This window comes from Mustela lutreola, chromosome 6 (genome assembly GCF_030435805.1).
Source record: "Mustela lutreola isolate mMusLut2 chromosome 6, mMusLut2.pri, whole genome shotgun sequence".
NCBI classification, from domain to species: Eukaryota; Metazoa; Chordata; class Mammalia; order Carnivora; family Mustelidae; genus Mustela; species Mustela lutreola.
The window spans coordinates 78,316,272-78,342,254 of record NC_081295.1 but is presented as its reverse complement, the minus strand read 5'-3'; the positions used below and the strand labels follow the sequence as shown (position 1 = coordinate 78,342,254).

At 34.6% G+C, this 25,983-nt stretch overlaps 1 protein-coding gene across 6 annotated transcripts in view; it reads left to right on the top strand.

The window, feature by feature from the left end:
- The window catches only part of HSF2 (heat shock transcription factor 2), a 40,986-nt gene that overhangs the window by 2,119 nt on the left and 12,884 nt on the right, over positions 1–25,983 (top strand). For all 6 annotated transcript variants that reach the window (XR_009354668.1, XR_009354667.1, XM_059177700.1 and 3 more), the window contains exons 2-10: positions 11,315–11,423; positions 11,557–11,684; positions 12,532–12,656; positions 14,698–14,773; positions 18,085–18,146; positions 19,057–19,144; positions 20,696–20,844; positions 21,234–21,473; positions 22,052–22,157. Coding sequence is in view for 4 of the 6 variants with exons in the window: in XM_059177700.1 (XP_059033683.1) it covers positions 11,315–11,423; positions 11,557–11,684; positions 12,532–12,656; positions 14,698–14,773; positions 18,085–18,146; positions 19,057–19,144; positions 20,696–20,844; positions 21,234–21,473; positions 22,052–22,157 (1,083 nt within the window). In the remaining 2 variants the exon portion in view is untranslated. The remainder of the gene's footprint in view (positions 1–11,314; positions 11,424–11,556; positions 11,685–12,531; positions 12,657–14,697; positions 14,774–18,084; positions 18,147–19,056; positions 19,145–20,695; positions 20,845–21,233; positions 21,474–22,051; positions 22,158–25,983) is intronic.

The window sequence follows — 25,983 nt, the reverse complement described above, 5'->3', positions numbered from 1 at the left end:
TTAGCCGTTATTGGAGGTGGGACCTAACATAGATTTCTGACCTCCCAGATTAGTCTTCCATCAACAGCACTTCACTTAATGCAGGTTGGTACAATATTTAGTGTTATATCAAAATGTTATCCTTTTGCAAGTCAGTGAACCATTCTGGATTAAGGTTGTCTAGGGCTTAGCTTGGTTGCTTAGAAAGTCTGTCTCTCTTACTTACCCACAGATTTTTCCAAAAGCATTGTTAACAATGAAATAAAAGGTAAAACTAAATAAACAATGACGTTAAATGGAAAAAACAAAATAAGTTACGCTCATCTTTTAAAAGTTGCTATTTATGGTTGTTTCTGGTTTCCTTCAAACATATTTTGCTGAATTTCTGTTGAGGTAATTTAGCATTTATACTATACTATCTGAGTGAAAATCATATTAAGACCTTTCAGAAGCAGCAGATGTTTTGGAAACCAGGCAATCTTAAATGCAATTTTTTTTTCTTCACTTGTGAAAAATAATTTACTCCTCTAGCTGGAGTATAAGGTGAGGGGGGAGAAAAACCAACTGCAGTTTGAAAAGCTTGGCTTAGTATTCCTGAAGACTTATTGATACAACTAGTTTTCCTTGAAACTTGTAGTATGACAAAAATGAAAAGTGAAATACCCCCATTCTCATGATGAATTATAAAAATCCAGGCAATCAAAATTATACTAAATATGTTATTGATTCAAACAACGGAAATACCTTTAGATCCTGAGTGTCTTTAAAACATCTGTACATATTTTAATTTTTTCCATATTTTCCCCTAAAAAGTTTCTTTTTTCTTTGTTTTTTGTTTTTACATTTCCTATAACTCCAAACTTCTATATAGCTATTTTGGCTCTGGTAGGCTGTCTGTTGCCAGAATCAGGGACAGAGATAGTGCTGTTGGACAACCTAAAGCTGTTTTAAGTGTAACCAAGTCCTAAACAGAAGGCACCAGTTTAACTTGGAAGCAACTGCAGAAACTTGATATTCAGGGACAAGAGGTTGGGGAAGTTGGAAGCTCTTGCCATTGATAGTGAGGAACAGCCTTTACTGTTACTGAAATTTGATAGTGTATTTTGAAGTGAAGTAGTTACAAAGGCAGGAAGGAACTGGAAGTCATTGTTTTTTAGTGTTACTACCTTTGTCTCTGTTCTTCAGATTGTTTGAGAAGACCAAGAAATAATTTCCACTAAAGACCTCATACCCTTGGTGCCTGGGTGGCTCAGTTGGTTAAGTATCCAACTCTTGATCCAGTTCAGGTCTTCATCTTAAGGTTGTGAGTTCAAGTTGCACATTGGGCTCCATGATGGGCCTGGAACCTACTTTAAAAAAAAAAAAAAAAAAAAAGATGTCATACCTATCTGGTCCACCTTTTTATGCCCTTTGACATGTGTTATTTCTCCATCCCTCTCAAATCTGCAAGACAAGTCAGGAACTAGGAAGGAAATGGAGCAAAACCAGTATTGGACTAGTGCTTTCTAGCTATTTTGGATAAATTGGAGCATCCAGAACTTGATATTTGGGTATCATTTTGAACTTCCCAGTAGCCATTTAATTATTACACTATTCTCAAGTAAAAACAAAACCACTAAGTGGCAGAATGGGAGTAAAATCCACCTTAAATGAGTCTACCGAAAAGTTGAAAGACTGATTGATGAGTATTTTTTATTTGTATGCATAAGAGAGAATGAGAGACTCAGAAGGAATGGTTGGTGAACATTTATAAGTTATGCATTGTTTTAAAAAAATTTACAAATTAATATTCTGAAGAATTTTAAAGTAATGGGACTGAAAGATGATTAGTAAGAATATTTTGGATGTTTTTAACTGACTACCAGTTCAAGCAGTAACAATTATTATTTGGAAGCTTGCCAGCCTTTATGGGTAAAACCTAAAAAGAAGCTACCCATCTCTCCTGCCTCACTCAGTAATGGCTTTCTGCTCCTTGTGGAATGTGTTGGGAGAGTTTTGTATTGTATTGTTTGAGCCTCACAGGTTTAAATGGCAGTAAGGTGGAATTTTTGCACTGAGAGGTCATCTTCTAATTTTAGAGTAGAGACTGAAGGAATACCATAAGCAGAGACACAGAATATGGGTGAATAAGAATTGTATGAGAAGGAGAGCACATGCAGATACAAGCAAGGGGCAGTCATCATTTCATTTGATATAATCCAAGAATTGAACTTCTAAAAAGATATTTTGGTCTACTGTCACCAAAAATTCATTTATTTGATCACTTACAAATATTTATCATGAATATGTTGTGACTAGATAGTGTCCTAGGTACTAGGGATTCATTCAGTAGTGAACAAAGTGGCTTCATAGAGCTTATATTCTAATGGAGGACACTGATACTAAAATGTAAGCAAACAAAAAACACATAAACACAGATAATGTAATTCAGTTAGTGGTAAATACCATAAAGGAAATAAAGCAGGGTAAAGAGAGAGGTCCGGGTGCAATTAGGAGACCAGTGTCACGTAGTATAAAAGAAGAAAGCTGCTTTTAAATATAAAGAGGGAAAGTTTAGTAGAATTACGGTATCAGGGGGATTGGAGTAAAAACTCTAAAGAATATAGGATTGGCAGTTATGAAAAAAGTATGACCACATCTCAATGAATGGCAAGGCACTGGTGCCACACTGATGGAGCTTACGGGAAGTTCATCCTTCAAGATATACCTTTTTTTTCTTTTTTTTTTAATTCTTTTAAGATTTTATTTATTTGACAGAGATCACAAGTAGGCAGAGAGGCAGGCAGGGACAGAGAGAGGGGGAAGCAGGCTCCCCATTGACAGAGAGCCTGATGCGGGGCTCAATCATGATCCCAGAGTCCTGGGATCGTGACCTGAGCTGAAGGCAGAGGTTTCAACCCACTGAGCCACCCAGGTGCCCCCAAGATATGCCTTCTAAGGCAGGGTTGGCAAACCATGGTCCATGGGCCAGTCATCTGTTTTGTAAACAAAGTTTAATTGGAACATAACCGTGCACAATCTATTCATATATTTATAACTGCTTTGCTGCTACAATGGCAGTATTATGATGTTATGATCTACAAACCTGAAATAATTTACTATCTAATGCCTTACGAAAAGATATGTACCAGCCCTTGTTCTAAAGCACCCTTAACAGCTGTTCATGGGGACCTGTCTTTCCAGATATACTCTGATTTGAAACCTCCAGGGAGAGAGAGGGAATGTTGGCCTTGTGGTGCTGACCTTCTGTACTGCAAGAGCTAGGTGCTGGAGAACCTGCTTGCACTGTAGGAACCTGCCATTGTTAAAGAACCAGGAAATAGGAAGGAGAACCCCCTTCTTTTGTAGTGTCTCTCTAGTGTCTTCTGTTGACAAAGCTTATCACCATGCCATCTAGAAAAAGATATTTAAGGGACCCACCTCTATATTTGCAAAGCAGACAATGAGGAATGAATTTGGAGCAATAAATTGATAAACTAGCACATAACATAAATGGGGTTTGTGGGTATTTTAGGTAGACTGATGAGGAAAGCTTCTCTGAGGAGATGTTTGAGCAGAGATCTGAACAGTTTGAAAAGATAGGCCAGGCAAAGGGGAATGGCAAATGTAAAGTCTTGAACATGGCATGTTCGTGTAATTGGAGAAGGCCCATGTGGTTAGTGTATCTGGAAAATGTAAGATTGAGGTCAGAGTAGGCAGGAGCAGGTGGTATAGGGGCTTAGGGCTATGGTAAGGACACTGGAAATCTAGGGAACTAGTTTGTAGATTATCACAGCTTTCCACTCTGTTAGTGAAAGTAGTGTGGCTGAGACTAGCATATTTGCAGTGGAGATGATGAGAAGTTGTTGGATTGATATTTACTTCAAAGGTAAAGCAGAACTTACTAATAAATTGTATGGAGTTGCAGGAAAGACAGAGAAGAATTAAGAATGACTGAGATTTGGCCTGAACAACAAGATAAATGAGGACCCCATTTGCTCAGATGGGGGAGAATTCAGAGAAATGCAGGTGGATATCATTTGGCCATATTAACATTGAGATTACAGTGGATACTAGTGTTACTTGAAAATTGTTTCGTTTAGCTTAGATTTCATCAACCACACTTGGTCAAATGACCATGCTTAATTTCAGAGGAGGTGAGGAAGTTCAGTGATAGGAAGGAAAACAGGAATATTTTTGAACAGCCTGAATGACTTCTACACTCCCAAGACATCCAAGTGGAAATGTTGAACAGGATGTTTGGATATGAGACAGTGGCATTCAGGGTGGAGTTTGGAGCTTATGAGTGGTAAAGCCATGGGACTGGATGGGATCATCTAGGGAGACAAATGAAGATAGAAGAAGCTGAAAGACATGTCATTCTGATTTTTAGAGGGCAAATGAGAATAAGAAAACCTAGGTAGAGTGAGAAGGAACAGTGCAACAGAAAAAAAAAAACAGGAGTGAGGTCGTAGAAGTTAATGGAAAAAAATGGTTCAAAAACTAGAAGGTGATCAACTGTGTCAACTGCTGTTATGTATATTCTTATATACTCCTGGTGTATATAAGCAGGAATTTAAGATGTATATACTTATATTAAGATTGGAATTGCTGGAAATAGAGTATGAACTGTTCAGCCTGATGATAGTTCAAATTATTTTCCAAAGAGATTGAATAATCTTATACTTCCGTTAGCCAAGCATGAGATTTTCCATTAATCCACATCTTCAAAACTTGGTAATCTCATTCTTCTTAATTCTTTACCAATCTAGTAGATGTAAAGTATTACCTCAATGAGGTGTTAATTTATATTTCCGATTAGTAATGTGTTCAAATACCTTTTCTTATGTGTTTCCTTTTCTGTGAAGTATTTCACCATTTTTTCTATTGGGTGGCTTGTCTTTTAATATTTGTAGGAATTCCTTGTGTATTCTGTATGTTCATTCTGTGGGTCTGTGTATTGCATATGTCTTCTCCCAGTTTGAGGCTTATCTTTTCCTTTTGATGAGTATAGGTTTTTAATTTCAGTAGAATATATGCATCTTTTTTGTTCATGCTTTTTGTTTCTTCAGGATGTTTTTTCTTACCTCCTCTCCAGGGAGAGAAAAATACTTTTCTATTTTTCTTCTTTTTTTTTTTTCTGGAAGTTTAATAGTTTGCATTTTATGTGTAAGCATTTAATTCATCTGGGATTGATTTTTGTGTGTGGTGCGAGAAATCCATTTTCATTGTTTTCCATATAAATTTTCAATTGTCCTAGCTCCTTCATTGAATGTTTCCTCCTTTCCATGGTGATGTGTATTGCTCCCTCTGACATACAGCAGAATTACAGGTAGATACTGTGATTTTTGCTTCTAGGTTCTCTATTCCATCTCATTGAACAGGTTTTTGTTTTTTTGTGTTTTTGTTTGGTGTTGTTTTTTCTCTTATCACGTGTCTTAATTACTGTAGCTTTATAGTGTGTTATTTATGGGAGGGCAGCTTATCCTTCAGGAATACCTTGACTGTTGTTGGTCTTTGCTCTTCTGTATGTTTTAAAATCAAGTTCCATTAAAAAAACTTACTGGGATTTTAATTGGGATTGCATTGAAACTATAAATCAGATTAGGGAAAATGGATGTCTTTATGATTTTGAATATGCCCACAAACAAGGCATATTTTTAAGTTAATTTTGTTTAATAAAGTTTTATATTTTTTGGTAATTATGTCTTGAACATGTTTGTTTGATTTTCTTCCTAGATATCCTAAGATGTTTTAAGTGGTGTTCATTAGTTAAAATTACATTTCTAGGTGTTGCTGGTAGTTAAAAATATGAATAACATTCATATGTTGATAATAAATTGGTGAGCCAATCATTTTACTGATTTGGGGTCTTAAAGTGTACTTCCATACATTTGTGAATGATAGTTTTGTTCTTTCAGAACTTTATATCCTAAAAAACAGTTTTGGGTTTTTTGTTTGTTTGTTTGGTTGTGTGTGTGTGTGTGTGTGTGTGTTTCCCAGTGGCTAAGACCTCAGAAGTAGTGATCATGAGATCCCTTTTTCTTATTTTTAAAGGGAATGTTTTTTCATATTTCCCCCTTAAGTTATTAGCCATTAAAATTAAGAATTTTTTTTAAAAGATTTTAGATCACAAGTAGGCAGAGAGAGAGGAAGGGAAGCAGACTCTGCTGAGCAGAGAGCCCGAAGCAGGGCTTGATTCCAGGACCCTGGAATCATGACCTGAGCTGAAGGCACAGGCTTTAACCCACTGAGCCACCCTGGTGCCCCCAAATTAAGAATTTAATTTATCTTTTCCCTGTTGATATCCTAGAGGGGAGGGGGCATGCCAGGAGGGAGGTTACAGAAAAAAAGTTGACTTTGGTGAGTAGGAAGATGGATTTGAAATAGATAATAGGTTGAGAACATAGTGAATTAAAGAGCATTATGTAAAAATGTTAACAGATCAAAAATTTAAGAGTGAAATTTGAGATGGTTGGGGCAGAGATAATAGATGTGATTATAGTTAATAAATCATCATACTTAATAAAGTCGGTAGTTAGATACACTGGAGTGGATGAGATTGCCTAAGGAGAGAGTGTATAGGGTATCATGATCAAGGATAGAAATCTGAAAAACACTACCTCTTAATAGGTGAATACAACTGAAAGAAAATATGAGATAGGAGACCCAATAATATATAGTTTCAGAGCCAAAAGAGTAGAGTATTTAAGGAGAGGATTGTCAGTTGTGCCAAATGAAATGCCACAGAGAGGTGTGGAAAAATCAGGACTGAAAGGAAGGCATTGAATTTGAGATTTTAGAGAAAAACGGTCTGAGTAGAGTAAGGGAAAACAAAACCAATTTTTAGCAAGAATATGTAGATGGTACTACATTAGGGAAGGAGGCTTTGAAATTGTTTGTTAAATTTTGCCGTGAAGGAAAAGACAAATGGGGCGGGTAGATTGAGAGGAAAGTAAGGTAAAAGGAAGTTTTTTAAGATAGGAAAAAACATGCATTTTAAAGAGCTATCGCCTAATAACCAACTCTGATTATCATCAAACTTTTTAAATTTTGCCAGTCTAATAAGTGAAAATCATTAATTAATTAATTAATTTATTTTTCTGTGCATTCAGTTATAATGAGATTGGGCCCCTTCTAAATCTTACATTGGGTTTTTCATCTTACTGTTTTGTCAGAAATTTTTAATTATACAGTTACCTGTCATAAATATTTAAAACATGTTTATGTTAATTGACTTAATTGAATTTTCACAATAACTCTGTTATGACTTAGTTTTAGTTTCAGACACAAATAATAGAATTCCAAACAATAGGGGGACCCAGATGGATCAGTTTCGTGAATCATCTGCCTTCCTCTCAGGTTATGATCAGGGGACCCTGGGATCAAGTCACACATGGCCTCGGGGGCTCCCTGCTCAGCAGGGAGTCTGCTTCTCCCTCTGCCTGCCACCTCCCCTGCTTATTCTCTCTTTTCTCTGTTAAATAAATAAATAAAATCTTAAAAAAAAAAATCCAAACAGTGGTTTAAACAGAATAGAGATATATTTTCTTTTTAAGTCTGAGGTTACCTTCTGGTCTTTTCAGCCAAACTTAGTTTCTCCACCTCAGTGGTTGTTGAAGCTTTCTTTAGTCATTATCTTCAAGTTCCAAGCAGGGATATGGGATATAGGGGTTTGACACTTTGGATCTTTCCCCTTTTAGAAGCTTTTCTGGTAGCCCTACTCAGTCCATTCTATTTATATCTTAATTGCCAGGTATGCATTCAGCTGCCTCTGTTTGTTAGGGGGACTGAGAAATGTAGTTGCAGCATCAAACAGAATTGTGGTTCTGTTAGTAAGAAAGTTTTTGCAAATGGATTTCTTTGATTTTAAGGCTAAATGATGTTCCAGTGTGTGTGTGTGTGTGTGTGTGTGTGTGTATCACAGTTTCTTTAGCCTTTCTTCCATTGAGGGACACTTAGGTTGTTTTCATATCTTGGCTATTGTGAATAATGCTGCAATGAATATGGGAGCACAGATAACTCTGTGAGATACTGATTTCATTCCCTTTGAGTGTATACCCAGGAAAGGAGTGGCTGGATCATGTGGTAGTTCTATTTTTTGTTTTTTTGAGGAAACTTCATGCTGTTTTCCATAATGGCTATACTGATTTATGCTACCACAAACAGTATATGAAATTTCCCTTTTCCCCACATCCTCACCAACACTTGTTATTTTTAATTTTTTTAATAATTGGCAAACTAACAGATATGAAGTGGTAGTACCTCACTGTGGCTTTGATTTGCATTTCCCTGATGAGTAGTGATATTGAATGCCTTTTCATACACTTCTTGGCCATTTCTTTATCCTTAGAAAAATGTCGCTTCATTTTCTTTTTTAATTGGTGTCCTTTTTTTGGCTTTTGAGTTGTATGTGTTCCTTACATACTTGGATTATTAACCCCTTATCAGATATATTGCTTGCAAATACTCTTATTCTGTTGGGTTTTCTTTTTATTTTGTTGTTTTCTTTACTCTGCAGAAGCTTTTTAGCTTGATGGAGAAGGTACATTAATTAGCTTCACTGTAGTTGTCCTTTATGTATGTAAATATATTAAATCATGTTGTACAGCTTAAAAATATACAATTTTAGTTTTAAAATAACAAAAATAAAGTAGAAGAGTTTGGAAATAGGGTAGGCAGCTAGCAGTTTCCATGAATAAAATATAAATTTTTACATTATGACTTCTAGGTTTGCATTATAACTTCCAAGAGCACGGTTATAAAGAATGATTGAGCAGTGAGTTGGCATTGAGCTTTTGCTTTTTGGTTTCCAAATGCAGAGTTCATGAATGAATTTTTTTCTCCTGATTTTTCCCCAATTTGAATGTTACTGGTACTTATTACCTGTTAAATTCTCAAGTAGATTTGTTTCTGCTTCTGTTCTCTCTAATCTCTCCATTTATTTATTTTTTTACTATCTATTCTTTAGTGCCAAACTCTTACAAACACTAAAATTCTGTCACTTTTTTAGGATAGGTTAACACCCCTCTTTTCATTGTTTTTTTTGTGTGTGTTTTCTTGCCTATTGTTACATAATTATTTTACAAGTGAATTCTAGTACCTAATATTTGGTTGTGTTAGCATCTCCTCACATACTCTCAAAAAATATTTTTGAGAATTTATTGCAAATGTATTGGTTAATTAGAATTGACAGCTCTACAGTACTGTATAGAGAAAACTATAGTTTAATATTCTCTTAAATGTTCTGTATATTTATCTTTAGCTATGTAAAATTTTTCTATTATTGAAATCTTTTATTCTACTTTGGTTTTAAATTGTTACTGTAAAATGCACCTAACATAAAATTAACTATTTTACCCAGTTTTAGCTACATGGTTCAGTGGCATTGGGTAGATATACATTATTAAGCAGCCATTGCTACCATCTCCAGAATGGTTTTCAACTTTGCATACTGAAACCTTATGCTCACTAGATAATAGTTTCCAAGTCTTCCTTTTTCCTTGTCCCTAATAACCATTCTGTTTCTGTCTCTATGAATTAGACTATTCCAGATATCTCGTATAAGTAGAATAATACAGCATTTGTCCTTTCGTAGCTAGTTTACAGAATTTCCTTCCTTTTTAAGGCTGAGTACTCATTGTGTGTATATTCCAAATTTTGTTTATCCGTTCATCTGTCAGTGGACATTGGGTTGCTTCCGTTTTTTGACTGTTGGAGTAATGCTATTATGAATGCGGGTATACAGATACCTTTCTGAGTACCTGACCAGTTCTCTGTGAATATACACAGATAAAGAATTGCAGGATTATATAGTAATTCTGTGTTCAGTTTTTGGAGGAACTACCATACTGTTTTCCATAGCAGCTGCACTATTTTACATTTCCACCAACAATGAGAACAGTTCTAATTTCTCCATCTCCTCCAACACTTATTTTCAGTTTATTTGGTGTTTTTAAAAATAATTGCCATCCTAATGGGTATGAAGTGGTGTTTGTGGTTTTTGTTATCATGTCCCTGATTAGTAATGTTAGGCATCTTTGCTTACATTTTGTTAGCCATTTGTATATGTTCTTTGGAAAAATATTTGCTCTCGTCCTTTGCCTATCTCTTACTGGGTTGTTTCTTTTTTGTTGTTGGAATTGTAGAAGTTCTTTATTATGGATATTAACCCCTTATCAGATAAACAGTTGGCGTATATTTTATTTGATTTTGTGGGTTTCCTTTTCACTCTGTTGATAGTGTTCTTTGCATAAAGGTTTTTACATTTGAGATAGCTTCATTGGTCTGTTTTTGCTTTTGTTGCATGTGCTTTTGATGTTAACCAAGAAATCATGTTAACCAAACCAAGAAATCATTACCAAATCCAGTGTCATGAAGCTTTCCCGCTTAAGTTTTCTTTTCTTTTGTTTTTTTTCAAAGGTTTTATTTATTTGAGAGGGAAAGAGAACACGAGCTGGTGGGGGGTGGTGGGGACAGAGGGAGAGGAAAAAGCAGACTCCCCACTGAGCAGGGAGCCTGATCTGGACTGGATCCCAGGACCCTGAGATCATGACCTGATCCGAAGGCAGACTTAACCAACTGAACCACCCAGGTGCCGCCTCTTCTACTATTTTTATAGTTCTAGCATTTACGTTGAGGCCCTTGATCCATTTTGAGTTAATTTTTGTATATGGTGTAAGATAAATTTTGTTCTTTTGCACATCAGTATCCAGCTTTCCCAGGACTGTTTGTTGAAAATTTTTTCTCCTTAGAATGGTATTAGTACTCTGGTCAGAAATCTTTGGACCTTATAAGTAAGGGTGTATTTGGTGGTTCTTTTTCTGTTCTACTGATCTGTCTCTCTGTGTTTATGCCAGTAACATGCTGTTTTGATACTGTATTGTAGTAAGTTTCAAATTATTTTTTTGTATGGAAGAAGACAAGTGACCTTAAATATTATTAATCTGATAGTTTACTGAATTTTTAAAATAGTTTTTCAGTTGATTGTGCAAAGATAGGTCTGTTGCAATTAATGATAAAATACGACTTCCTCTTATAATTTTGTCTGATTTTGTCTAATTGCATTGGCTTTAAAACAGTGTTAAATAGTTATGTTGCATACTTACAGTATTTTTTTTCTTCTGATTTAATGAAAATTCTAATACTTCACCTTAGTGTATGATGCAGCTTTGGTTTTAGACATACTCCTAAACTTTTGAGGTTGACATCAAAAAGCTTCATTATAGTTTGGCAGTTAATTACAGGTTGTTTCTTGTTGCTGTTAATAGTATCATGAAAGGACTGCCCAGTTTTGGGGTTCATATTGGATCACCTGGGAGGACTTCAGCAAATTAACTTTTTCTTTCTTTTTCAGAATGGCCAGAGTTTTCTGGTTTTGGATGAACAAAGATTTGCAAAAGAAATTCTTCCCAAATATTTCAAGCACAATAATATGGCAAGCTTTGTGAGGCAACTGAATATGTGTGAGTATGGGCTGTAGTTTATTTGGAGTACGTCATCAGCCACTGATTAAACCATTTTTTCCCATTAGGTTGATAAAGGAAAGGGAAATTTTTTACTTCTAGCGTAGTTGCCTAAATTTTTAATGTTTTTCAGATGGTTTCCGTAAGGTTGTGCATATTGACTCTGGAATTGTAAAGCAGGAACGAGATGGTCCTGTTGAATTTCAGCATCCTTACTTCAAACAAGGCCAGGATGACTTGTTGGAGAACATTAAAAGGAAGGTGAGCTATTTTTAATGTGATTTATTTGAGGCATTACCATATAGCATACTTGGCCAGCACAGTGTTTCACCTGTTAAAATTAAGACTGTACAGAAATACACAGGTATTCCTTGTTGGGATGACTCAGACTAATAAAGCTTTAATTATTTCCTTCTGTTTTATATTTTTTTCTCTGCGGTTAGCTGTTCTGAAAGCTCTGTCTTCAAATATGTTCTAGAGGGAAGGAAAATGTTTACATTCTGACTGAGGGTGAGGAATATCCATATTGGGATGGCTCACTTCTTCTAATTTAGCTTAAAAAATAAAAGCTTTTAGAATGTCGACTCCCTGGAGGGCTTTTTCTGTAGTTCACTGCTGAATATCCAATGCTGAGAACAAGTTCCTTGCATATAGTAAGCACTTAATAATACATTTTTAGATCAGTGGTGTCTTTTGCTGAAATAAAATATTTTTACTAAATCCACAAAAGAGGGGAATAAAAGAGTAATGGACCATGAAAGAAAATGGCCTAGTGTGCAGCTGTTGCTGCATAAATTTATTAAATGTGGAATGTGATAATAAAGAGGCTTGGGGAAATTACAGTGAGTTTGGTGAAAGGGAATGAAAAAAAGTGCCTAAATTTTTCCTGCTGGTGGAAACTTCTCCACATTAAAAAAAATATATATATATATATTTCACCCTCTGTCTTTGAGCTATGAAGTTTATTCCCTTTATAGAATCCTGTTTTGGGCTTTTTGGAACTAAATCTAAGTTCTTAAATGGGCTACAAAATACACTTACAATAGGGAAACTTTGAATTACAAACATGATGTTTAATATTTTATTTCCTTAAATTTGCTTTCAAAAGGTTTCTTCTTCAAAACCAGAAGAAAATAAGATTCGTCAGGAAGATTTAACAAAAATTATAAGTAGTGCTCAGAAGGTTCAAATAAAACAAGAAACTATTGAGTCCAGGCTTTCTGAATTAAAAAGGTAAAATATTATTTCCAAATCTTAATATAGAGGTTGGTATGTGTGTGTTGGGGATTGGAAGTTAGTGCTTTAAGTACTTAGTTCAGTGCTCGCTTTTGGCAGCACATATACTAAGTACTTAGTTCACATTGTTGAAACCAGGATAAAAGGTCATTTTTCTGTAAGTATTTATTCCCTTTAGTTTTGATTTGTAGCCCATGATACCTCAATATTGAATTTTCTTTAAAATTCAATATTAGAATATATAATATATATTCTAAAAGAATATATAAATCTGGGCAATTAAAACAATTTGATGCACGAACCTCACTGATGAAACAGTAGATCTTTAAATCAATGTAGGAGAGAAATAAATTCTACTTAGGTTAGCTTTCATATGATGTTCACACACATGAGGGCACAGAAGCTGTAAAAAACACTGCATATATGACTTACATCTTCTTTATGGTGGTTTCATAAAACTTTTCTATGTTGGCCTATCTCTTAGGAAAAAATAGGACACAAAAACGGGGGAAAAGAAACTTGCCCTACTTGGTATTTATCTTACCTAGACACAGTGAAGTATTATTCAAAACTTTTATCTACAGAAACGTGCTTTTGTTTTATTGCAATCCTTGGCACCATTACTTGCCACAGTAACAACTTATATATAGAGTACATGTGTACTTCATCTTAGTAAGTAGTTGGCATTTTCTCTTATCCTAATGCGGCCGAGGTCTTGAGAATAGTTATTCTATGTATTCTGTCTCCTATTCCAAACGTGGGAGAGCTGTCTTAAAAGCTTAGCTATCTTTATTTTAGCTGTCTTAAGTGTATTCATTAAAAGAGTAACCTTGAACTTCATTCCCTTTTTGAATAAGGCTTAATTTTAAGCTGTCCAATTTTGAATATTTTATTCAATATCTTATGCCAGTTTATTGTACATATCTTGTGTCTCCTGAGATGCCCTTTGACCCAATTCCTTGAATCTCAGGTTTGGCCCTTAAGGAATGTGATCCCAGATTCATCCTCTAAGTTTTAGAGGTAACCATTCAACTTATGTTTAGTAGGCAGATGATAGTATCTTTAAATATCTGAGTCAGAGGAAATACCCTAGTTACTCAGTAAGTGTATTAAAGTTTCATTTTTCGTATCTTCTATAGGTAAGATACAGAAGTTCGTTTTGTAAGAGTTTAGCTTGAGGAAGATGGATATTATAGAAATTGATAAGAGCAAAAATTAAAGTATTTAATAGATGGATTGTCTTTCATGCCTTCTCAGTGTTATTGCTGCTTACATTTAGTAACTGCAATTTCAATAAAAGTTAGTGAAGGAAAATAAACTGTTACTACCAGGCAAGTTACTGGTTTGTCTTATGTTTAGACATGCTTCGAAAAAATTTTTTTTGGTGTTTTCATGTTTGAAACAGATCCTAAGATAGACAGTTTTAGGGCCTGATTGACTTTTAGATTGACCTCAACACTTAACTACGAATAATTTCTGGGATCTTAGGGAAGTCCTCGTAATTCTTGGGTCTCATTGTCCTCCTCTATAAAATGAAGTTAATAATTCCTTTCTTGGCTGACTTTATAGAAGTTTAAACAAGAAGTACATATAAAATGCTTAGCATAATCCCTAGAGCATAAGTAGTGCTTATGCTTCCTTTAAGATTCTTGTCACTTCCTTTAAGATTCTTTTCCAAGCACAAGTCCTCAATTCACTTGGTAACCAAAATTGAAAGGTTAGTTTATTTTAAACAAGAAGTAATGAACCACATTGTAAGGGAGGTAAATTTCCTGCTACTATGTGGATATAGGCATGAGTCTTAAATTTTTGTGTTTATATTGCCATGAGTAGAAAGTACTCTAGTTATGAAGGGATGATTCTGGAGTTGTAGCAAGGTAGTTGCCATTTTATGTAATCAAAGTTTTTCCAGTTTCATGAAGATATATATAGCAAAGTTCACTGTTGTTTTTTTTTTTTTTTTTTTTTTTTTTTAATTAAAGATATTGAGATCTGGCTTTCTGACTAAATTTTGTTTTATTTTTTAATAATAACATAGTGAGAATGAGTCCCTTTGGAAGGAGGTGTCAGAATTACGAGCAAAACATGCACAACAGCAACAAGTTATTCGAAAGGTAAGCTGTTCTCCTCCATGGCCATAACCATAAAGTCTCTATTGAATAGTTAGTGATTGGTCTTAGTTCTTTTTTTTTTTTTTTTTTTAAAGATTTTATTTATTTATTTGACAGAGATCACAAGTAGGCAGAGAGGCAGGCAGTGAGAGGAGGGGAAGCAGTCTCCCCACTGAGCAGAGCGCTCAATGCAGGCAGGACTCCATTCCAGGACCTTGAGATCATGACATGAGCTGAAGGCGGAGGCCTAACTCACTGAGCCTCCCAGGCACCCTTGGTCTTAGTTCTTACATATTGGGTTCACATATAGTAGTGAAACTATGAAATCAAACAAATTAGGTCAACTGTTAAATTTTCTTTTTAATAAGAAACATTTCTCATTAGCTAAATATGGTTATTCCATACTCTCAGATTAAGTCTCACTAGTTTTTAGCAAGTGACCTTTGGCCTTATAGAACAACTTTAAAGATACTTCATTTTTAGGAACATAATATACTACCAGTTTCTTTACATTTTTTAGTATGAATGGCAGCCTTACTGTGTGGGTTTGTTGTTACTGTTTTTACTGTTATTCTACTTGAAAGGGGATAAATATGGTCTTTGAAGACAGATGAATAAAATTTTCAAATCAGTTGATCAAATTATGAGTTCTAAAAAATTAGTCATCATTTTATGCCCTTATTAGTCTCTGTGGAAAAGCAGTTAAAGTAATCTGTTGTAAAATAAATTCTGGATTTTAGTATCTGAGCTGAAAATAACTGGGGGAACTAACAATCTCTCAGTTGCATTGTGTCCTTGTGATTTAGTCTTTTCATATCAGCTTTCATATGTTAATAAGACTTGAAACATAAAAGTAATTAAGGGAGCTATTTTTTGCTCATGAGTAAACTAGACTCTTAAATTTAAGCAACAGGTTTTTGTTGGGGGGAGGAAGGGTGGGAGTACTTCAGCTGGTTTGTGCTGAGATGCCTTTAGCTAAAAATAGGGTTATGACTGACAGGAAAGATCTGGGTCTAGTGGAGCAAGCTTAGAACATAGATGAATGGTTGCAGCCTTTGGCCTGTAGTTAGAATACTGGGGTTTTTTTCGTTTATTTTTGTTTTTTTCCAAATCAGTATGCAGGTGAAGGTTAAATATAGAATTCACTTCTAAGTATTTAGTCCAAGTGCATATATTTTCAGAACTTCCAGAGCTGAATCCAGCCTACAGCCCTGTTAAGAATACCTCATTTAAAACAATAGGTGTATACAGTATTAAACCTGTACTTTATTTTTTAAAAATCTTTTAATCTTTTCCAGAAAACAACGTTTTATAGTTAAATACTGGCTTATAATGCTATTTTTTTTTTCTAAGAGCAGAGAAAGTTGGCGAAATACTTACATAACATTTCAGTTTTTCATGAAATCTAACATTCTATCTGTCAAATTTGAATTTGAATATATGTGGTTTTGTGGAGCTAGGGAGTTCTCATAATGCATAGTGATAGCTGATAATCTTCTCTCTGTTCCTGGAATTGCTTCATACATCTGCTATATACTCCTTGGCCTTGGATTAAATGGAATAGAGTTACCTGTTACGGATACTTGTTACAGGGTAGTATAATAGTACCTGTTAAAGAACTTGTCAGGTCCAGAAGTCAGATGCTATAAAGGTTAGATGCCTTTTCTTCTCTTTCAGGGAGCAAGCTTTGTACAGCTTGATGCAGAATTGTCGTAAGAGAACTAATATGTAAAACAAATGTCAGGAGAAATTTAGTCAATGCTTCATATTCTTATACATTCAACCACTAATGTTAGAATTTGTCTATAATACTTAGAAATTAACAAAAGTAATTGAAGCCAAATTATTTCAGAGATACTTTTAGGCTTAAATTGTCTTTTCATCAGCCATCAGTCAACATTTTCTTTTGAATAAACAATTTAGTGGCTAATTTCCTTTTCAAGACTGTAATGCTGTTTAACTTTTATGCAAAGAGTCTAAATAGTCCTTCAGACACTTTTGGCCTTTATTTATAGCCTCTCAGTGATACACTGCTTTTCATAGTTCACCATATGATCCTCACCTTTTTCTTTAAGAAGATGACAATAAATTTAATACCTTAAGCCAGTGATTCTCACATTCACATCAGTATCACCTGGAGTACTTGCTAAACATACATTGCTGGACCCTGTCCTCAGAATTTCAGCTTCAGCAGTTTTCTAGAGTGGGGTTGAGAATGTCTAATGTGTGTCTAATAGGTTCTTGGGCTAATACTGCAGGTCCATGGTCTACACTGCCATAACATGAAAGATTGTTTGCATGTCTTGATCTGCTTAGTAGTTTTTTCCTTTTAAATTTAATCTAGCTCTGAAAATTAAACTAGCTTCTCCTGATTGGCAGTATGGGTATCTTGGATGTTTAAGAGCAAAACCATCCAAACCAAAATCTGCTCATTGTTTATTTGAAAAAACTCTATGTATTCCAGCTTCAATATTGTGAATTTATTTTTGGATAACCTCTAGTTAACTGTATTTTGGGGTTTATCTCTATTTGTATATAATTAAATACTTCATGACACTACATATTTTTTAAACATTTTATTTATTTGTCAGAGGGGGAGAGAGCACAAGCAGGGGAATTGGCAGGTAGAGGGAAAAGCAGGCTCCCCGCTGAGCAAGGAGCTTGATGTGGGACTCCACCCCAGGACCCTGGGGTCCAGACCTGAGCTGAAGGCAGATGCTTAACCAACTGAGCCACGCAGATGCATCCCATGACAATATTTTTTATTAAGCCATAATTTTTTAGAATTAGCCAATAAGCTTTTTCTAACCTTGAAAATTTTATGCTCTCTTTTGAAAGCCAGCAGTCTCTTTTGCCCCAAATTGTATTACTTAGTTTAAGAAAAATGTTGCTTGTCACTTTTTTCCCCCCCAGCATAATCTTCTTGAAAAAATTTTAAGTAAAAACTTAGGATCTGTATCCAGGCATGCATGGTTCTTAGCATCAAAGCAAATAACTGGGCTGAGTATTAGGTAGATAAATGGATGGGTGGGTGGATGGATGGATGGATGGATAGATGAAGGTCTTAGTCATCTTGGTATCCTAGGTATCTGCAACTTTAATTTTATAACAGGTTATTCTTCTGCCTGGAAACTGGTATTTCTTTAGATATCAATTGTAGGATGCACCTGAGATTTCAAATATGTTAAAATATAAGAAATTATATGACTTAGAATAGCAAATATGTAGTATTTGATCTAATTTTCTAAGACCTATAATATGTACTTAGGAATTGAGTCTATGATGGAAATTTTTTATTTATATTTTTCTTTTAGATTGTCCAGTTTATTGTTACGTTGGTTCAGAATAACCAACTTGTGAGTTTAAAACGTAAAAGGTAAGTTTTTGTTGTAAAACCGTTCATTTGACCTATTCATGAAAAAACTGAACATTTTAGTGTTTAACCATGAATGGCCTACATTTCCTGAGTATATGTCTGTTGTCCCAGATGAACAGTGCTTGTTAAATTATACTCTCAGCATTTCATGAGTAGTGTTACTTTTTTCTGCGGTCAGCCTGCTAATGTTTTTCAGAGACAAGGATAGCCTAAATGGTCACCTTACAGACACATACATAGTTAATAAGAAATCCATTTTTATTCACATTAGCAATTTAATGTATCATTAGTAGGCTTCAGTGAGGGAAACTCTTAAAAGGTCGTCTGTTGAAAAAAATAAAAAATTTTCTACTTGATCTCATTGGTAAGGAATTTGAAAACCTGTATATTGACTGGCTTGTGATAATGAAAAATTTAGTAATTGCCATTGTCATAATTAAAGCTTAAGAAGGGTAGTGGACAAAAGAATAGTTGGAAGGAGAAAAAATTTATCGTGTAAGACTAAAATTTTAGCAAAGATTCGTTATGGTTACACTTTATGCTGTGGCCTTAACTCTGCTTCCACAAACTAATTCTTATTATATCATCTATTTACTTTGTACTATGCAACTGTAGTTCATAAAGAGTGATGTGGTTTGGTCAGCAATGATATATATTCAGAGAGAATAATTTATTTATTGTATTTAACAAAAATAGTACAAAAGAATGACGAAATCAAAGCCCTAGACATAGTCATCCTCTAGTTTCTCTCCCTAAGATGTGACCATTTTTAAGAGCTTATTTTGTGTCACCACCTGAAATCTTTTATTATTGAAGTGTTTATGTTCATGTGAGGGTAAAATATTACAATCAGTTTAAATTTCTTGTATGTTTGCTTCACTGAATTTAATGTATATATGCTGATTTTCAGGCCTCTACTTCTAAACACTAATGGAGCCCAAAAGAAGAATCTGTTTCAGCATATAGTCAAAGAACCAGCTGATAATCACCATCATAAAGTAATTTTTTGTTTAAATTCTGTTTTATATTTATTCTCAAACCAGATTTTATTACAACAGTATTTCATGCACTCACATTTGCAAAGTTCAGTGAATAATAATCTAAGTGCTCATCCTCCAGCTTTATCAAATCATGACATTTTTTATTATTTGGTTTAGATTATTTTAAGAAATAAAGCATTATAAATACCATTTATTATATGATGATATGGGAACAAACCTGTTCCCTGATTTGTTTTTTGCCTCCTCTTCAGTTTCTCCTAGATAAATCTTGAATTAGTATTTATCATCCCCATGGTCCTTTTTATATGCGTGAATTCATGAACAATATTTGGTATTACTTTGTATGTATTTAAACTTCATATGAATGATATTATTTTGCACATATCATTTTACATTTTGACTTTTTTCACTTTGGCTTTTGAGATTTATTAAACAGATTTAGTTCATCTCAACTACTACCTGATAGCAGTTGAATATTATGATAATGTAATTATGCATTTATCTATTAGTTATTTTAGGTTATTTCCAACTTTTATTATAAATTACATAGACTAGATTTTTTAGCAATTGCAAAACATTTTTGTTTACATTTATTTTTGTCATGGGCTGTCTGGATAATTTGTCAAACTTAAACCCACTGGCAAATCAGTTCAGTCCAGAGTATAGACTTCTTTTAATAGATGATTGTCATGGTTACATTCACATCTTAGAATTCTAAATACTGCTTCAGATTTGTTACTGAAGTACCAAGATTTTTTTCTTAAGCAAATCAGAGTTAGCATCACGTCTTACCACTGTTTCAAAGTAAGCATACCTATTATTTTTTTAGGATTGAAGACTCAGTGTAAATGGATGAAGATTTCTTAATCTAACTGGAATTATTTATTTTTAAGTCTTTTACATCTTTTACCTCAGATTTATCTACTGTTGAGATTTATAGATTTATTCATTATAATAATGAGACTTTAATTTGCTTTAGAGAATTGAATGGGTTTTTTTTTAGGTACCTATGATCTGAATAGATCTGTAGCTGAATAAAAAAAAAATATTGCTAAAAATTCAGGCTGACATTTAACTGTGGAGTAGTTGAAAAAATTTTTTTCCTATTAAAGCATTTTAATAAGAAAGAATAAGACATATGTCAAATAGAGTAACTTGAGTTAAAATAATCCTCATCAGCACAGTGGCCATCTAGTTATGCTTGAAATTCCTGGTGAAGTTTTAAGACTTTTTTTTTTAAAACCGTTTGGATATAAAAATACTTTAAAATGTGAAGATCTTTCCATAGACTTATTCTGAGGCATGCCACCTTCATGATTCCTTACAGTAAAAGAAATAGTTAAATAGAATGAAGTAACACACCTCCTACCTTTGCAAATTGGTGCAAATACCAATTAGTGTGTAAGTCCCATTAGGGCAGAGAACATAGCTAAATTGTTTACTTAATATTTAGTAAATAATGGGTGCCCAATTAGCACTTTTTAAATGGTATATTGTTCGGTAGTCAATATAATTACAATTTTGTTATTTTCTCCCTGATTTTTTTAGGTTCCACACAGTAGGACTGAAGGTTTAAAGGCAAGGGAGCGGATTTCAGATGACATCATTATTTATGATGTAACTGATGATAATGCAGATGAAGAAAATATCCCAGTTATTCCAGAAACTAATGAGGATGTTATAGCTGATCCTTCCAAGTAAGGAAATTACAAAGTAAAATTTGTGAAAATATTGGTTACTTTTGTTATCAAAGAGCTTAATTCAAAACAACTTTACTCTGATAAACTACTACCAAACTCCTATTTGGATTATTAAGCTGAAGCAGCCAAATTATTTAACCAGATGTTCTCCCCTCAGCAAAAAGACTTCCAACAAAAAGTAATGAGAATTCGGATTTTTTTTAAATTTTGGAGTTAAACATCTTTAATTGATCCTTTGTCATCTCACATCATATGATGAATCAATATTTGTGATTATGCTTCTCCCCAACTTTGGGGAGAAAATTTCCATGGGAATGAATGGACAGAATGAATTTATTGAATGCATTTGAAAATGTAATTGGTTCTTTCTCATATTGCTGATCTAGCTGTAGCCAATACCCTGATATTGTCATTGTTGAGGATGACAATGAAGATGAGTATGCACCTGTCATTCAGAGTGGAGATCAGAATGAACCAGCCAGAGAATCACTAAGTTCAGGCAGTGATGGCACCAGTCCTCTCATGTCTAGTGCTGTCCAGCTAAATGGCTCATCTAGTCTGACCACAGAAGATCCTGTCACCATGATGGATTCCATTTTAAATGATAACATCAATCTTCTGGGAAAGTGAGTGTTCATATAGATGTTATCTGAATTTATTTGCTTTCTTTGTTTACTTTACATGTTCTATTCTCTTCAAGTGATCTTCCTTTCAGATTGTGAATCCATGTAATCTTTCTTTGTTTTTTGAGTTTTGCATATGTTTTTTGAGAAGGATTTAATCATGCGGAGAGAGTCTTGAGATTTTCTTGGCAATTCCTTAGATTTCTTTAATGAGATACTTGTTTTGAATGTTCATAAATTGTGTGTGTATGCATATTTATGTTTTTATTAGGACTATGGAATAACATAATTTCTATTAAGGTACTTAATAGCATAAGAAAAGCAGAAATTAGCATTAATAAGTAATAAACATTTTATAATTTATAGTGTAGAGGAAAAAAGATACATTCAGACTATTGTTGCAGAATCTTTTCTGTAAATAATAAAGTTTTGTGTGTAAAGGCTGTGAGTTCTCAGTTAACTACATTTTTCAGGAATCTCAAGTACTGAATAGGATCTCTTAAGATTAAGAATTTTATAATGTGGTTTTAAATGCAAGGAAACCTAATATTTGATATTTTTTTTAAATCTTTTTTCCTTAGGGTTGAGCTGTTGGATTATCTTGACAGCATTGATTGCAGCTTAGAGGACTTCCAAGCCATGCTGTCAGGAAGACAGTTTAGCATAGATCCAGATCTCCTGGTTGATGTAGGTACTTTGAATAATCTTTGCTGTACTGGCAGTTTGTGTATTCACATATATTATTTATAAATCAGTACACCTTTTTTGTATTTTCACTGTTTTTGCATTTTCTTTTTTTTTAAATGAATGATTTTGTTTATCAGAAACAATGAGCAGATGGGTTCAGGACAGTGAAGGAGGGTGATCACTACCCCTTTCTGAATAGCAGCTCAGTTAATCCTTCTGTAACAACATACCAGTTCTGTTCAGTACTTCTACTTCTTCTCTGGACTTGTTGCCGTATTTGTTCTGCTCTAGAATAGATTGTCACTGAATAGAAATGGGTGGAAATTTAGTAAGAGAGTTACTTAGGAAACTGCATGGAGACACTTTTTAATACTTTGGGTATTAATGTTTTCCACTCACATGAATTATATTTTAAATTATTTGCTATATTTTTAAAATGTTTATGTCCTGAGTCCTAAGGTTATCTTGTTCCAGTCCCCACCACCACCTACATGAGTATCACTTCAATGTTGTCTGGACTGTGAATCCTTATCTACCATTTCTGGCACTAACTACCTTTCTTGCTGTCTTCTCTCTTGCTCCTACCACTCCTCTCTCCCTTATGGCTTGGTCCCATCCAGATGAATGGTCCCATCTAGATGAATATTGTTCTGTCCCTGATTTCCATTTTCTGTTGTAAATCTGTTTCTGTATCCTGAAAAGGTTTGTTGCTCCTTTTTTTTTTTTTTTTTTGCATTTCTGCCTTAAAGTACATCTGTCACATCAAAATATTCTGTAGTCTTGCCCTTTTAAGAACTTCTCAGTGAGGATAGAGGGAATTAGTCCTTTCTTACTCTTCAGTCTTATTAATTTGCCACCTTAGCAATCTGCTTCTTAGTCTTTGTCAATATCCATGATTTGATTGTTCTTTCCAAATCATCATTATGTCACAGGATAAATTTCACTTTCTTTGAAGATTTCCTTTCTGGCCTATGTTATCATCTTAAGGGAATTCAGCATCCATATTAATGACCTACTTTGTTAATAGTAATTTGTCAGCCCTTCTTGATTCTGTCAGTCTTTGTCCCCATCCTGAATACAGGGACCTTTTAGAATATCTGTCCCTTAGGTTATAAGAAGGAAACAAAATTCCGTAATTCTGACCTTTTACAAAGCCTTGCAGTCTTCTAGGTTATTTTAATTTAACCTTGGAATGTTTATCATACTTGTCTGTCTTCAAGACCTCATCTCGCCAACTCGTCCCTGTTCTCACAGAGGATAATCACAATGTTCTTGTTCTCTCATAAGTTGGGAAATCTCATTTTTCTTTTCTTAGGGGAAGTGCTTGCTTTCTCTTTAAAGCTTATTTGTACACCTGCCCTGTGCCTCTCTGTTTTTCTATCTCTGTCCTTGATTTTTCCCATCTTGCTTCAGTGGGTACAGATCTCGTTCTTAAACATTTTGATGTGTGGCTCTGCTCATTTACCGTTTTGCCTCTCTAATTCTTTAACTACAAAACATTAGAAATGAGTGGCTTTATTTGTTACTTCTTTTTTACTCTATTTGAAACCCTGCATTATCTTGCTTATTCACTTGAAGCCTGTGCTGCCTTGGTTTATCCATACTGAGTAGGCTCCAGGTTTGTTTGTTTGTTTGTTTTTAATTCAGGCCATTGGGCTAGTAGGTGGGTTTCATTTGGCTCATGTCACTTACTGGCAAGCTATTTAACCTTGGAAAAGTTCACCTCTTTTGCCCAGTTTCCCCATTTGTTAATTGTGGCTGATGCCTAACTTGAAGGGCTCTTTTGGGCATTAGAAATAATTAGTGCTGTTCATATTAATACTGGTTATTTTTGACACTGAGACTTCTCTTGATTTTAGAGTCACTGGACTTCGTTTATCTGTCTTCCTAACTATTCTTTGTTTACTCTACTTTGTTTACTCTTTCTTTTTCTTATTGTTCTCTACCTGTGCGTAATCCCCAAGGTACCCATTATTTTGTCTTTTTATTTGTTCTAGGTCTTTTCTTTTTCTGTCCTTCCTTTATGAAGATATTTGGCTTATAGGATTACTCTCAAATTTATATCTCTAGCTCTTAATCTTTTTTTAAAGCAAACTTTGCTTGAATTTTGATGCCATCATCAGTTAAGATCTTGCCTTAGATTTTTGTGTTTAGTGCCAAACTTCTCTTTGTTCTCTAAATGAGCTATGTTTCTCAGCTTTCTTTTATTTTCTGTAGTGATATCAGACTTCTCTTTACTCACCCAGAATAGTAATCACTGAGTCATTTTGGTTTCCTTATCTTTATCTCATTGTTCAGGTCCTGTGTATTTTCAAAAATAGCACTCACAGATAATCCCTACTTTCTGATGCCTCTCTCATCTAAGATCTTCATTATTTCATCCTTGAATTATGCTGACTGTAAAAATTACCCATTGGTTGCCTTGTTCTCTGAGATGGCAAAGATGGTAAGGACATGAATAGGTGTGCTGAGTTCATGGGTTCTATGCAGAGTTCAGTTCTTAGTGACTGTGAGTCAGCAGGAGAGGCTTGGCTGTAGGATTCAACCAACTATGTCAGCTCCTCATGTACAATCTACTGTTTTCTGCTTCACACTCAGCATCTGCTGGGAATACACGAAAGTGTCCCTGATTTGGTGGGTGGCATTGAGTGGGGCAAAGAAAGAGTGAGGAGCTTATACTCTATAGATGCCACTTTCAGTAGGGACAAAATCTGGTCAGGTCTCAGAGGCAGTGACAAGCTGAACTTGGCAGAGATTGGTGGTCATGTAAAGTATCTACTCTTAAGGATCTGATTCTCTTCCTTTACATGGATCAGTAGGTAGTATGAAAGGAAGGAAAGAACTAGGGATATTTTTAAGGCTATCATGAAAGTGGAACTTTTTTTTTTTGAAAATGGAACTTTAAGGAAGAGGAATCAATCTCTAGAGACTGTGGAGGAGGGATCTATCTGCATTTCGTTCTGTCATGTGAACCATTTGGTGTATTCATTCTCTTAAAATGCTTTAATCACTATAGTTCCTTGCTCGGGCCTTTTCCAAGGCTCTTACTGCTGAAGAATGTGGCCTTATGCTCTGACGAACCTTGCTTTACTTCTTGAACTTTACACATACAACCTACTATTCAACTCAGAAAGTTTTATGTTATTTAGACTGGTCATCTTATCTACTGCTAGAATTTACCCACCCTCACTCCCAACCATTCCTTCTTTATTATTGTTAATGTTATGATTTATTTTTCTCTCCACTTTCTACAAGTCCTAACCATTCTTCAGGGCCTGATATGTGTTGGATAGCTTCATCAAGACTTTGTTTCATCTTGCACGTGCCTGTGTGCATGTGTGTGTACACACACACACACAGAGACATGCATGATTTTCTCCTTTCTCTCAGTACTTTTAATCTCCACCATCCATTAGTATTATAATATTGGATTGTATCTGATTGTATGTTGCTATTTGATTTTGTTCTTGTCTTTCAGATTGTAAGCTCCTAGAGAGCAGGAATAGTGTCTTCATCTTGTATTCTTCATGATGTCAATTGATGTCAGTTATTTTTTAGATGCTCAGTAAATCCTTGTGGAATGAACAACTGAAGTTTATGACTTAAAAGTTATGTCTGTAAACTGGCTGGACTGAGAGGCATGCAGTAAGCAGTGGTCTTAGCATTTACGTCTTCTGTTGCTAGGTGAGGTGAAAAAAAGCAGCAAGAAGGTATACCATTTGGTCAGAGGGCTTCGTTTGAGGTGTAATTTAGGAGCCACCATCACAGAGCAGGTTCTGTAAATTTCTCACGTATTTAGCAGGTAGTCAGTGAAGGCTTACTGTCA